The sequence below is a fragment of the Dreissena polymorpha genome, unplaced genomic scaffold, assembly GCF_020536995.1.
Source record: "Dreissena polymorpha isolate Duluth1 unplaced genomic scaffold, UMN_Dpol_1.0 chrUn008, whole genome shotgun sequence".
NCBI lineage: Eukaryota > Metazoa > Mollusca > Bivalvia > Myida > Dreissenidae > Dreissena > Dreissena polymorpha.
The window spans coordinates 716302-733131 of NW_026273322.1; the positions used below are offsets into that span (position 1 = coordinate 716302).

Below are 16830 nucleotides of genomic sequence, written 5' to 3' on the forward strand. Positions count from 1 at the left end.
AAAACACATTAGCACTATGAGCACTGCTCATTTGTTGCTAGAATAAAAAAATTAATTGTGTTTTTTAATTATAAATTTATTATGTTTATTCGAGAATACCATAAACATACATGCCATACGTCCCGGATTGTCCGGGATTGTCCCGGAAAAGAAGATCGTGTCCCGCAGTCCTGGAAATTTGTCAAATGTCCCGGGTTTTACAAAATTCATAAATACATGTACCTTTTCATAGGCTTAACTGTATCTGTAGTCTGTGTTCCCACTAATCCGCCACTAATCCGCAGCGTCTCCATGACAATGCCTACCCGAAAAGGTGACTACACTACATGTATGTGTCAAAATCGATCAATTAACAGGGGTCCTGTAATCATATCGATTGTCTCATGTTCGCAGTCAAACCGAAAAGACGGCATTGTTTAATGTGGTTGTTAATTGGCTTCAATATACTATGTTATAATTTCCCTTTGCGTAAGGGCAAAGGAGTTGTTCACACATCTGAAGATTCATGCGGTTGTGAATTAGTCATGCGTGAATAACCCTGTGTTAATATCAATCTATAGCTTCAGTGGCTGTGTAATTCCAAGCAAACTTATCGGTCCGTATTGTGTACTCCCCCACGATAAAATCGTGGACAGTTACTTCGGAAACTTTTGATGAAAACATTGATGTTGTCCTCGTGAAAATTGAGCATTTCATGCATAATTCGGTTATATCAAAACATTATTTTTTACGCGAGATTAAATTACAAAAACAACAACACACAATGTGTATCTTTGTCGTCTTTAAGATAATTAATTATTGAAACAATTACTGTAAAATATACTAATTAAACATAATTCGAATCGCCTATTAGGCGGATATATTTAACGATTTTATGTTGCTAGGCGCACCGGCCGCTTACATCATTTCATCACGATGGCTTTAAAGAAAATAAATTGTTACTCGGCAAAAATGGCATATAAAGATCGATTTAACGATGGAGATTGTACACTAAGAAAATATTAATGCCTGTGATAATCAACGATGCATAAAATCGTTTTAGATGCTAACAACATATTTATTATGCCCCCCTTCGAAGAAGAGGGGGTATATTGCTTTTCACATGTCGGGCGGTCGGTCAGTCCGTCCACCAGGTGGTTTCCGGATGATAACTCAAGAACGCTTGGGCCTAGGATCATGAAACTTCATAGGTACATTGATCATGACTGGCAGATGACCCCTATTGATTTTGAGGTCACTAGGTCAAAGGTCAAGGTCACAGTGACCCGAAATAGTAAAATGGTTTCCGGATGATAACTCAAGAACGCTTATTCCTAGGATCATGAAACTTGATAGGTACATTGATCATGACTCGCAGATGACCCCTATTGATTTTCAGGTCACTAGGTCAAAGGTCAAGGTCACAGTGACCCGAAATAGGAAAATGGTTTCAGGATGATAACTCAAGAACGCTTATTCCTAGGATCATGAAACTTGATAGGTACATTGATCATGACTCGCAGATGACCCCTATTGATTTTCAACTCACTAGGTCAAAGGTAAAGGTCACAGTGACCCGAAATAGAAAAATGGTTTCCGGATGACAACTCAAGAACGCTTATGCCTAGGATCATGAAACTTCGTAGGTAGATTGATAATTGCTGGCAGATGACCCCTATTGATTTTCAGGTCACTAGGTCAAAGGTCAAGCTCACGGTGACCCGAAATAGTAAAATGGTTTCTGGATGATAACTCAAGAAGGCAATTATGCCTAGGATCATGAAACTTCATAGCTACATTGATCATGACTCGCAGATGACCCCTATTGATTTTCAGGTCACTAGGTCAAAGGTCAAGGTCACATTGACCCGAAATAGTAAAATGGTTTCCGGATAATAACTCAAGAACGCTTATGCCTAGGATCATGAAACTTGATAGGTAGATTGATCATGACTCGCAGTTTACCCCTATTGATTTTCAGGTCACTATATCAAAGGTCAAGGTCATGGTGACCCGAAATAGTAAAATGGTTTCCGGATGATAACTCAAGAATGCTTATGCTTAGGATCATGAAACTTCATAGGTACATTGATCATGACTCGCAGATGACCCCTATCGATTTTGAGATCACTCGGTCAAAGGTCAAGTTCACAGTGACCCGAAATAGTAAAATGGTTTCCGGATGATAACTGAAGAACGCTTATGCCTAGGATCATGAAACTTGATAGGTAGATTGATCATGACTCGCAGATGACCTCTATGGATTTTCAGGTCGCTAGGTCAAAGGTCAAGGTCACGGTGACCCGAAATAGTAAAATGGTTTCCAGATGATAACTCAAGAACGCTTATGGCTAGGATCATGAAACTTCATAGGTGCATTGATCATGACTGGCAGATGACCCCTATTGATTTTCAGGTCACTAGGTCAAAGGTCAAGGTCACAGTGACAAAAAAACATATTCACACAATGGCTGTCACTACAACGGAGAGCCCATATGGGGGGCATGCATGTTTTACAAACAGCCCTTGTTAGTAATGTACTCAATTTACAATGTGACAAAAAATTCGTACCAAAAATGCATATATGTCTATATATATCGCTATATGTATACATGTCCCGGAAAATCGGCAAATGTCCCGGAAAATTGAGCTCAATGTCCCAGAATAGGTCTGAAAATGTATGGCATGTATGCAATAAAACAATACAACAAAGCTAAAATATTATACTTGCATTTAGGAAAATTAAATTAGAGCATGTTTAACAATAATTATCTTTAAAAAGATATTCTTCGTATGTTCTGATTTTGAAAATAAAGTTTGAACAAATTTACATTTTTAGATAATTAAATTAAAAGCAGAGTTTTATTTAGTTATTTTTATTTATTTTTGTTTATTGATTATCCACTGAATGAAATGTTTGTTTGCAGTGTATTGCATATTAATTCATACACATTTAAATTCTTGTCTATACAGTTTATTTATCATTTCATAGTTCTTATCACAGTTTCTATGCACCTTTGTGAACTAAGATATTCTGGTTTTTGCAGAATATGAGACATTTGTTATGCTTAGCCTCACTGATATATTACACAACAATAGGACAGTTAAATGTTATTCCCTCTACATTTACATGTAATGGGGATATATTCTATAATGTCTCATATTCTGCAAAAACCAGAATATCTTAGTTAATCAGTACTAAGTGAGCATCATATAATCAGCGTTCTAGATAAGCTGCGTATCAGCGTTATATACGCATAAGAAATATCAAAATACGCTAAATTTATAATTTCCGTACGTACATTTAAGCAGGCCAATCTGGACTTCACACAAATGATGTAAATTCTCTGTGTACAACTTTAACAAAAAATATAAACAGCCGATTGTCTTTCGCAAAAATATGAGACTGGTTATCGTTAAAATTAGAGCTAATTTGTGCGCTGGATTGTACAAATAGTTAGGCAGTCGGTATGTTTACTCTGTATCATCTAGATGCATTGTATTGATTTTTTTTAACAGACAGTCAAGCGCTTGTGTTTATAAAATTACATGAAGAGGTCAGCATGGCTTTTTCGAAGCCAAAACAAATCACTTCTCAAAGTAAAATTGATTATTTTATAAGGCAAAAGTTGTATCCGGTAATAACATGTACTGCCAATACTGAATGATTTAATTTCCTCCGTTTTCAAATCAAAAAGGACACACTAAAACGTGAATAAAACAACTGTTGAAAGTTGGCAAAACAGTTTTCCATGGCTCAAGGTGGGGACAATAAGGACGAAGTTTGTCTTAAATGTTAAATCTGCCAACAATACAAGTTAAAAAATCATAAAACACTTTCAAAGAAACATACTACTATGAAGGAATACACTTAGTTAATGGTTTATTGTGTTTAACATGATTAACGTAGCGTGTCTGTACCCCGGCTATATTCTTGTTTTACTTTGAGCAAATTACCCTTCAAGCAAGGCAAAATTTGACCATTTACCCCCATGCTTTGAAAAGTGGGGGTATTTACCCCCATGGGTAAAAAATTATCTATAACGCTGTATATTGTACAATGAGCACCATACAATGTACAATGAGCATAATATAATGTACAATGAGCACCATATAATGTACAATGAGCATAATATAATGTACAATGAGCATAATATAATGTACAATGAGCACCATATAATGTACAATGAGCATCATATAATGTACAATGAGCATCATATAATGTACAATGAGCACCATATAATGTACAATGAGCATAATATAATGTACAATGAGCATAATATAATGTACAATGAGCACCATATAATGTACAATGAGCATCATATAATGTACAATGAGCATCATATAATGTACAATGAGCATCATATAATGTACAATGAGCACCATATAATGTACAATGAGCACCATATAATGTACAATGAGCATCATATAATGTACAATGAGCATCATATAATGTACAATGAGCATCATATAATGTACAATGAGCATAATATAATGTACAATGAGCACCATATAATGTACAATGAGCATAATATAATGTACAATGAGCATCATATAATGTACAATGAGCACCATATAATGTACAATGAGCATCATATAATGTACAATGAGCACCATATAATGTACAATGAGCACCATATAATGTACAATGAGCACCATATAATGTACAATGAGCATCATATAATGTACAATGAGCATCATATAATGTACAATGAGCACCATATAATGTACAATGAGCACCATATAATGTACAATGAGCACCATATAATGTACAATGAGCATAATATAATGTACAATGAGCATAATATAATGTACAATGAGCATCATATAATGTACAATGAGCATAATATAATGTACAATGAGCATTATATAATGGAGAGTGAGCACCATATAATGTACAATGAGCATCATATAATGTACAATGAGCACCATATAATGTACAATGAGCATAATATAATGTACAATGAGCATCATATAATGTACAATGAGCATCATATAATGTACAATGAGCATCATATAATGTACAATGAGCATCATATAATGTACAATGAGCACCATATAATGTACAATGAGCACCATATAATGTACAATGAGCACCATATAATGTACAATGAGCATAATATAATGTACAATGAGCATAATATAATGTACAATGAGCACCATATAATGTACAATGAGCATAATATAATGTACAATGAGCATCATATAATGTACAATGAGCATAATATAATGTACAATGAGCACCATATAATGTACAATGAGCACCATATAATGTACAATGAGCATCATATAATGTACAATGAGCATCATATAATGTACAATGAGCATAATATAATGTACAATGAGCATCATATAATGTACAATGAGCATCATATAATGTACAATGAGCATAATATAATGTACAATGAGCATCATATAATGTACAATGAGCATAATATAATGTACAATGAGCATAATATAATGTACAATGAGCACCATATAATGTACAATGAGCACCATATAATGTACAATGAGCACCATATAATGTACAATGAGCACCATATAATGTACAATGAGCATCATATAATGTACAATGAGCATAATATAATGTACAATGAGCATCATATAATGTACAATGAGCACCATATAATGTACAATGAGCATCATATAATGTACAATGAGCATCATATAATGTACAATGAGCATCATATAATGTACAATGAGCATAATATAATGTACAATGAGCACCATATAATGTACAATGAGCATCATATAATTGAAAGTGAGCATCGCATAATTGAGAGTGAGCATCATATAATTGCGAGTGAGCATCATATAATGGAGAGTGAGCAAAATATAATGAACAATGAGCATCATATAGTTGAGAGTGAGCATCATATAATGTACAATGAGCATCATATAATGTACAATGAGCATAATATAATGTACAATGAGCACCATATAATGTACAATGAGCATCATATAATGTACAATGAGCATCATATAATGTACAATGAGCATAATATAATGTACAATGAGCATCATATAATGTACAATGAGCACCATATAATGTACAATGAGCACCATATAATGTACAATGAGCACCATATAATGTACAATGAGCATCATATAATGTACAATGAGCATAATATAATGTACAATGAGCACCATATAATGTACAATGAGCATCATATAATTGAAAGTGAGCATCGCATAATTGAGAGTGAGCATCATATAATTGCGAGTGAGCATCATATAATTGAGAGTGAGCATCATATAATGGAGAGTGAGCATTATATAATGTATAATGAGCATCATATAATTGAGAGTGAGCATGATATAATGTACAATGAGCATCATATAATGTACAATGAGCACCATATAATGTACAATGAGCATAATATAATGTACAATGAGCACCATATAATGTACAATGAGCACCATATAATGTACAATGAGCACCATATAATGTACAATGAGCATCATATAATGTACAATGAGCACCATATAATGTACAATGAGCATCATATAATGTACAATGAGCATAATATAATGTACAATGAGCATCATATAATGTACAATGAGCATCATATAATGTACAATGAGCACCATATAATGTACAATGAGCATCATATAATGTACAATGAGCATCATATAATGTACAATGAGCATCATATAATGTACAATGAGCATCATATAATGTACAATGAGCATCATATAATGTACAATGAGCATCATATAATGTACAATGAGCATCATATAATGTACAATGAGCACCATATAATGTACAATGAGCATCATATAATGTACAATGAGCATCATATAATGTACAATGAGCATCATATAATGTACAATGAGCATCATATAATGTACAATGAGCATCATATAATGTACAATGAGCATCATATAATGTACAATGAGCACCATATAATGTACAATGAGCATCATATAATGTACAATGAGCATCATATAATGTACAATGAGCATCATATAATGTACAATGAGCACCATATAATGTACAATGAGCATCATATAATGTACAATGAGCATCATATAATGTACAATGAGCACCATATAATGTACAATGAGCATAATATAATGTACAATGAGCATCATATAATGTACAATGAGCATCATATAATGTACAATGAGCATCATATAATGTACAATGAGCACCATATAATGTACAATGAGCACCATATAATGTACAATGAGCACCATATAATGTACAATGAGCATAATATAATGTACAATGAGCATAATATAATGTACAATGAGCATCATATAATGTACAATGAGCATCATATAATGTACAATGAGCACCATATAATGTACAATGAGCATAATATAATGTACAATGAGCATAATATAATGTACAATGAGCATTATATAATGGAGAGTGAGCACCATATAATGTACAATGAGCACCATATAATGTACAATGAGCATAATATAATGTACAATGAGCATAATATAATGTACAATGAGCATCATATAATGTACAATGAGCATCATATAATGTACAATGAGCATAATATATTGTACAATGAGCACCATATAATGTACAATGAGCATAATATAATGTACAATGAGCATAATATAATGTACAATGAGCATTATATAATGGAGAGTGAGCACCATATAATGTACAATGAGCACCATATAATGTACAATGAGCACCATATAATGTACAATGAGCACCATATAATGTACAATGAGCACCATATAATGTACAATGAGCATAATATAATGTACAATGAGCATAATATAATGTACAATGAGCATTATATAATGGAGAGTGAGCACCATATAATGTACAATGAGCATAATATAATGTACAATGAGCATAATATAATGTACAATGAGCACCGTATAATGTACAATGAGCACCATATAATGTACAATGAGCATCATATAATGTACAATGAGCACCATATAATGTACAATGAGCATCATATAATGTACAATGAGCACCATATAATGTACAATGAGCATCATATAATGTACAATGAGCATAATATAATGTACAATGAGCATAATATAATGTACAATGAGCACCATATAATGTACAATGAGCACCATATAATGTACAATGAGCATAATATAATGTACAATGAGCACCATATAATGTACAATGAGCATCATATAATGTACAATGAGCATCATATAATGTACAATGAGCACCATATAATGTACAATGAGCATAATATAATGTACAATGAGCACCATATAATGTACAATGAGCATCATATAATGTACAATGAGCACCATATAATGTACAATGAGCATAATATAATGTACAATGAGCACCATATAATGTACAATGAGCATCATATAATGTACAATGAGCATCATATAATGTACAATGAGCATAATATAATGTACAATGAGCACCATATAATGTACAATGAGCATAATATAATGTACAATGAGCACCATATAATGTACAATGAGCACCATATAATGTACAATGAGCATAATATAATGTACAATGAGCATAATATAATGTACAATGAGCACCATATAATGTACAATGAGCATCATATAATGTACAATGAGCACCATATAATGTACAATGAGCATCATATAATGTACAATGAGCATAATATAATGTACAATGAGCACCATATAATGTACAATGAGCATAATATAATGTACAATGAGCACCATATAATGTACAATGAGCACCATATAATGTACAATGAGCACCATATAATGTACAATGAGCACCATATAATGTACAATGAGCACCATATAATGTACAATGAGCACCATATAATGTACAATGAGCATCATATAATGTACAATGAGCACCATATAATGTACAATGAGCATCATATATGTACAATGAGCATCATATAATGTACAATGAGCACCATATAATGTACAATGAGCATAATATAATGTACAATGAGCACCATATAATGTACAATGAGCACCATATAATGTACAATGAGCATCATATAATGTACAATGAGCACCATATAATGTACAATGAGCATCATATAATGTACAATGAGCACCATATAATGTACAATGAGCACCATATAATGTACAATGAGCATCATATAATGTACAATGAGCATCATATAATGTACAATGAGCACCATATAATGTACAATGAGCACCATATAATGTACAATGAGCATAATATAATGTACAATGAGCATCATATAATGTACAATGAGCATCATATAATGTTCAATGAGCACCATATAATGTACAATGAGCATCATATAATGTACAATGAGCATCATATAATGTACAATGAGCACCATATAATGTACAATGAGCATCATATAATGTACAATGAGCATCATATAATGTACAATGAGCATCATATAATGTACAATGAGCACCATATAATGTACAATGAGCACCATATAATGTACAATGAGCATAATATAATGTACAATGAGCATCATATAATGTACAATGAGCATCATATAATGTACAATGAGCATCATATAATGTACAATGAGCATCATATAATGTACAATGAGCATAATATAATGTACAATGAGCATCATATAATGTACAATGAGCATAATATAATGTACAATGAGCACCATATAATGTACAATGAGCATCATATAATGTACAATGAGCACCATATAATGTACAATGAGCATCATATAATGTACAATGAGCACCATATAATGTACAATGAGCATCATATAATGTACAATGAGCACCATATAATGTACAATGAGCACCATATAATGTACAATCAGCATAATATAATGTACAATGAGCACCATATAATGTACAATGAGCACCATATAATGTACAATGAGCATCATATAATGTACAATGAGCACCATATAATGTACAATGAGCATAATATAATGTACAATGAGCACCATATAATGTACAATGAGCATCATATAATGTACAATGAGCACCATATAATGTACAATGAGCACCATATAATGTACAATGAGCATCATATAATGTACAATGAGCACCATATAATGTACAATGAGCATCATATAATGTACAATGAGCACCATATAATGTACAATGAGCACCATATAATGTACAATGAGCATAATATAATGTACAATGAGCACCATATAATGTACAATGAGCACCATATAATGTACAATGAGCACCATATAATGTACAATGAGCATCATATAATGTACAATGAGCATCATATAATGTACAATGAGCATCATATAATGTACAATGAGCATCATATAATGTACAATGAGCATCATATAATGTACAATGAGCATCATATAATGTACAATGAGCATCATATAATGTACAATGAGCATAATATAATGTACAATGAGCACCATATAATGTACAATGAGCATCATATAGTTGAGAGTGAGCATCATATAATGTACAATGAGCATCATATAATGTACAATGAGCATCATATAATGTACAATGAGCATCATATAATGTACAATGAGCACCATATAATGTACAATGAGCACCATATAATGTACAATGAGCATAATATAATGTACAATGAGCACCATATAATGTACAATGAGCATCATATAATGTACAATGAGCACCATATAATGTACAATGAGCATAATATAATGTACAATGAGCATAATATAATGTTCAATGAGCACCATATAATGTACAATGAGCACCATATAATGTACAATGAGCATCATATAATGTACAATGAGCACCATATAATGTACAATGAGCATAATATAATGTACAATGAGCATCATATAATGTACAATGAGCATCATATAATGTACAATGAGCACCATATAATGTACAATGAGCACCATATAATGTACAATGAGCATCATATAATGTACAATGAGCACCATATAATGTACAATGAGCATCATATAATTGAAAGTGAGCATCGCATAATTGAGAGTGAGCATCATATAATTGCGAGTGAGCATCATATAATTGAGAGTGAGCATCATATAATGGAGAGTGAGCATAATATAATGAACAATGAGCATCATATAGTTGAGAGTGAGCATCATATAATGGAGAGTGAGCATCATATAATGGAGAGTGAGCAAAATATAATGAACAATGAGCATCATATAATGGAGAGTGAGCATTATATAATGTATAATGAGCATCATATAATTGAGAGTGAGCATGATATAATGTACAATGAGCATCATATAATGTACAATGAGCATCATATAATGTACAATTAGCATTATATAATGGAGAGTGAGCATCATATAATGTACAATGAGCATCATATAATGGACAATGAGCATTTTATAATGGACCGTTAGCATCATATCATGGTAAATTATCATCATACTATCATTAATTATTGACGTATAATACCAAAGTAACAGCATATAATGTAAAATCAACATCATATACTGATAAATATAGTCATGTAATTTACTTTGTAATGTTAAGGCAGTTATGGCATTCCATACCTATGAGTAGTTTTATTTGTGTCGAGCTGCATATCTTGCAATTCCTGCTGAGCCTTTATGAAACAATAGTATTGCTTGATTCTGAATAATAGTGTAAACCTTCAAAGATTTATATAAACGCTTACTTACGTGAAATCAAACATTTGTATAAGGCCAAAATCAGCGTAGAGGTATGATGTAAATATATTTAAACTGCAATCTTGCATTTGTAGATATAAATGATGCCTCATCAAATCATATTATCGTGTTTTCATATAGCATTTTATGTACCAAACATTAGATTCTTAAATGTTTATATTAGCAATTCATTATGATTGACGAAGTTTTCTTTTCGCACATTCAAATCACACATAATTATCACATTGCGTTTTGTTAAAGAAAAATCAAAAAGCAATTCATTTGGATGGAGAATTTGTGCCAGACTGTATTATTAAAAGCAAACAACGGGCAAACGTCTGGAACATATTCTGACTTTGATTCACAATGTGCACACAGGCTGTCCAACTATTGGCCTCGTTCTCTTGAGAGATGGAATGTATTATGTTTAAAAAAGGTTCACAATGTTTGTATTGGAAAGCTGGCTTAGGCATAACCTAGTTATTTCATATGTATTTGTATTTCAATATATAAGTTTATAACATGACTTTTAGTAATTATATCTTGGTAGTATTGAACAAAGGGGAATAGCAATAATTACATGTAATGAAAATGATTGGAGCACATAATGCAATATGCAAATAATCGTGAAATTTTAGAACACAGCCTTCAACTAGGAACAAAAAGGCTGATAAAAAATGACAGTCACACACACTTATTATTTGAAGCGTAATGTGTATAAAGGTTGTTACCCATTTATTACTGCATTGAGATACAATTGTTTCATCCTCAACATTTCGTTATCCTGGTTTCAAAACAAAATACAGTATCCCTATTATTTTTAAAAAAACCAATCCAATAAAAGAGTATCTACTGGCGGGAAAATGTCTCCAACATTTTATTGGCTGTTGTAATGGTAAAATAGAGGTGAAAAGTTAAACAGCTACAACAAAAAAAATACATGTCTTACTTTATAAAATTTTTTATTGTAAACAAGCAAAATGGGATTAACATTACAAAAGTATGTCAAATATCAGTTGTGTGTTATGCCGATTGGGTCTTAATTCCAACAAATCTTATTATTAAAGACCACTTGAAAGTTTCTTATTTCTATCATCATGTACTTCGAAGTCACTATGTTTCTTCTGCAATTTCAAACAGGAAAATATCAGAATAACTACTTAAGACCATAGTGCTTAACATTAAGTTTTAACTCTTATTTCAAATAGCCTTTTGAAATATTTATACCAGTACTTGCATAATGACTCTTATGTCTTGAAAGGGAATCTGAAGTGAATCTAAACAAGTGCACAAAGCTATCATTGTTGACAGAGCTGATCATCAGTGTTACTCAAATGGCTCTAATGTCTACTGATTAGACAAAGAAACTTTGCACTGAAAGCATACAGTATTAGTGGAAATGTGGTGTGTGCATTTTGAATTAAAGAATACTGTTTTAATTGGAATTACACTTTTCATGTGAAAGTCATATTAATTTACATGTATGAAAATTACAAGGAATGTGATTTTGCTCTTTTTTCCAGCTGATAGTGCTTTTGTTTGTGATGAGAATGTACTCCAAATGTTTTGACAAAGTACATTTATTTTAAATATTATATGTTTTAATTTGTTTGAATATATATTGATGAAAGTTTTCTATTTCCATATCAATATATTGTGAACTGCATTGTTGTTGTTTTTCAGAACAAAGACATTCAGCCCAGTAGATTATTGACTGATTATACAGCACAATGACATCATCAGAGTCATCAGTTACCATGGTAACCCCTACCTCTGACTTCATTGACAATACTGGGTCTACAACTGCAGCAGCAAACACAGTCACCATGGAAATATCAGTGACAAGCACAGCCAGTGGCTTATCAGTTGCTGTGGATACTAACACAGATTTGGTTGCTAGTGTCACACATGACCAGAGTTCAACAGCTGGTCAGCCATCTACACAGTTTCCTATGCAGCATTCTACAGAACAATTGCCAGGAAATCCAGTTCCTGTTTCAACCACAGACTCAATGACCTTTACATCGACTGAAGGTCAAAATATACAGAAAAGTGATTCAAGTGCCAGTGTACTCTCTAGTAAAAGTGTAAGTGTGACCCCAGCTGCTAGTGATAAGGTCAATGATGTCATGACATCATCAACAACAAGTGTAAATGATATTGCTTCATCAACAGCAACAAGTGTAAATGATATTGATTTGTCAACAACAAGTGTAAATGACATGAATCCATTAATGACAACAAGTGTAAATGACATTATTCCATCAACATCATTAAGTGTAAATGACACTATTTCATCAACGTCACAAAGTGTTTCATCAGATTCATCACTATCTTCAACTCAAGCCACCATAATATCTGACACTTCATCTACATCTCTTGTGTTACCAACAAGTGTTGAGTCGCAACCCTCATCCAGTTTATCTTCATCCAGATCAGAACATAATTCCCTTTTCAGTACAGAATCCAGTGAACCCATTGACCCTAATTCAGCAACTCAACCCCTTTCAGGCACTGCAACAACTCAATTTGTGATAACCACAAGTGCCACAATCGAAAACAATTTACCCAGCCCATCATTGGATTTGTATTTAACTCCTTCTAAAGCAGTGTCAACCCCAGCTACCTCTGGTTCATCGTACACCACATATGTTCCACCACAAACAGACTACACAGGTTTGCCTTCTACCGGGAGTACAGTGTTTTCTACGTCAGCTGCACCGCTGCCATCACAATCACCCATACCTGCTGAATCTGCTCCTAAAAGCCAGTCGACACTTCTTGGAGGTAATTTATGCTTTATTTTACTTCAGGTTGCAATAAAGTAGGGGGTATACTAGGTTCTTCATGAACGATTGTCGGTTTGTTCGCTGACACAAAGAATTTCCATCCAGCACTTTTCTACATACAACATTCAAACTAAATTGCTCTGTTTATTATGATTTTTAAGAATAATATCTAAGTTTAAAGTTGTTGTAGTTATTCCCCTCTTTCTGTTAGATTATTATTTCATTTTTTACATATGGAGGGTACATGTATTTGTTTTTATTGTGACAAACTCAAGTTTATGATAAGGTTCTTGTCGCTGATCGTAAAATAATTGTAGTTTTGTTGTAAAAGTAAAGAGAAGCGCAATCCAGGTTCAACCTTTTATTAACTTTTTAAATGTACAACTGATAATAATAAACAAAAATAACAATAATGATGACGTCTTCAAAACGTGAACGCTCCAGCTGTTGGGGACGTTGTGCCACATCATATACTTTCATTACAACCTCCTTCAAAGAAGAGATGGTATATTGCTTTGCACCTTTTGGTCAGTAGATAGATTGGTTGGTCACTGGAGCATTTGTTAATGCGGGATATTTATTGAAGGCTTTGACCTACAGCCATGCAAAATGGTAAATAAGGTAATTTGACCTGAATCTTGTTGTTAAAATTTCAATGAAGTGTTTGTTTGTATGTCTGTTTAAAGACTCCCATACGCATATCTCCTTGTCCTAATGAGTTGACAAAATGTTCTTCCCCTCAGACTTCCCCTCAATCGCATCCTTGTAAGTTCATGCAAATGAATAAAGTAGTTAATTCTGAGAAAGGGTAGATGACAATTGATTTTGAGGTCACCAGGATAAAGGTCAAGATCACATTAGCTGGTATAAAGAAATTGATTTCTTCATGAAATCTAGAGAATGCTTTAAACAAAAATAATCTTAATTGGTATGCTGATTTCTTTTGTCGAAAGAATAACACTTTTTGATTTTTAGGGCAAAAGTCAAGGTCACATAGGCAAATTTATTTCAGCACAATATCTGAAGAACGCCTTATCCTTCAGTCATGCAAATTGTTGCAGTTGCTTGGGTGGAATGTAAGGCATTGATTAAGATGGAGATCATCATGTCAAAGGTCATGGTTACACGAGCTTTTATTATGAAAATGTAATTTGATCCAAAGTCAGTGGGCAATGTTTTTTAGCTCACCTGAGCACAACCGGCTTGGAGTGAGCTTTTGTGAACCGCTATAGTCTGTCGTTCATGATGAGTTAGTTGACATCAAAATTTACCTGGTAAACACTTTTGAGGCCACATTTGTTGTCTTCATGAAACGTGGTTGTCCAAATTAAACCTTGAACGAGTTTGAAACTGGGTCATGTGAGGTCAAAAACTAGGTCACTAGGTCAAATGAAAGGAAAATCCTGTTAAAACTTAAGTTCAATTTATGGTCATTTCGTCATGAAACATGGTCAGCACATATGTTCTTATGATGTCTCAGTTGAGTTCCAATATGGCAAGCGGTTTGACACATAATCCCAAGAAACTAGGTTTCTCATGAGAACCTAGGTTCTCAGTATGAGAACCTAGGTTCTCAGAATGAGAACCTAGGTTCTCATGAGAACCTAGGTTTTCAAATGAGAACCTAGGTTCTCATGAGAACCTTGGTTTTCAAATGAGAACCTAGGTTCTTGTGAAAACCTAGGATACCAAACGAGAACTTAAGTTCTCAGAATGAGAACCTAGGTTCTCATGAGAACCTAGGTTCTCATGAGAACCTAAGCTCTATGTGTCTATGAGAACCTAGGTTCTCATGAAAAGCCTAGTTTCTCATGAGAACCTAGGTTCTCAAGCGTAAACCAAGGTTTTCAAATGAGAACTTAGGTTCTCATGAGAAACCTGGTTTCTTGGGATTTCATAAACCTAGGTTCTCGTGAGAAACCTGGTTTCTTGGGATTTCATAAACCTAGGTTCTCATGAGAACTTAGGTTCTCATGAGAACTTAGGTTCTCATGAGAAACCTAGTTTCTTGGGATTATGCGTCGAACCGCTTGCCATAATTAACCTCCAGTTGTCTCCCATTGCTTGGTACATGCTGGCGGCATATGTGTAAAATGAATAGAAATAGGCGTGAAACCGTGAATGTTTCTCCCCAAGAGTATTTTCTGAACAATGTTCAGACAATGCTCAGTAATTATCTACGAAACTTATCTGTTGAATATTTGTGACAACAGGCATTAGCCGTCGGTGACCGCCTCTTGTTCATGTTTCCGTGCATGGGTTATCTTGAGGAATGAAATTAGTAAAGTAATCGGTCGACATTGGTCTGAACACGTTAATAAAAAATTGAACTGTTTATGAAATACATCTTTAATTGTAAATATTATTTTGAGACTAAAAATTCAGATAAATCGTTACATAATACATTGTTACTAGGGCTGTCACGATACGCCGTGAGCGTACCGCGGTATATCGTGGTACGGCAACACTGTATCGCGGTACGTACCGCGATATTTTACAGAATATGTATCTGTGAAGAAAACAGCAGAATAACAAGTTTTACAAACTTTATGGAACTCAATAATCAG

The 16830-nt window shown here is 33.2% G+C and overlaps 1 protein-coding gene across 7 annotated transcripts in view; it reads left to right on the plus strand.

The window, feature by feature from the left end:
• LOC127863423 (serine-rich adhesin for platelets-like) overlaps nucleotides 1-16830 on the plus strand; it is a 91973-nt gene that overhangs the window by 45253 nt on the left and 29890 nt on the right. For 6 of the 7 annotated variants that reach the window (XR_008041049.1, XM_052402944.1, XM_052402942.1 and 3 more), the window contains one exon: nucleotides 13158-14261. Coding sequence is in view for 6 of the 7 variants with exons in the window: in XM_052402944.1 (XP_052258904.1) it covers nucleotides 13205-14261 (1057 nt within the window). In the remaining variant the exon portion in view is untranslated. Of the gene's footprint in view, nucleotides 1-12760; nucleotides 12879-13157; nucleotides 14262-16830 lie in introns of those variants that run through there. The other variant, XM_052402945.1, reaches the window with a different exon arrangement.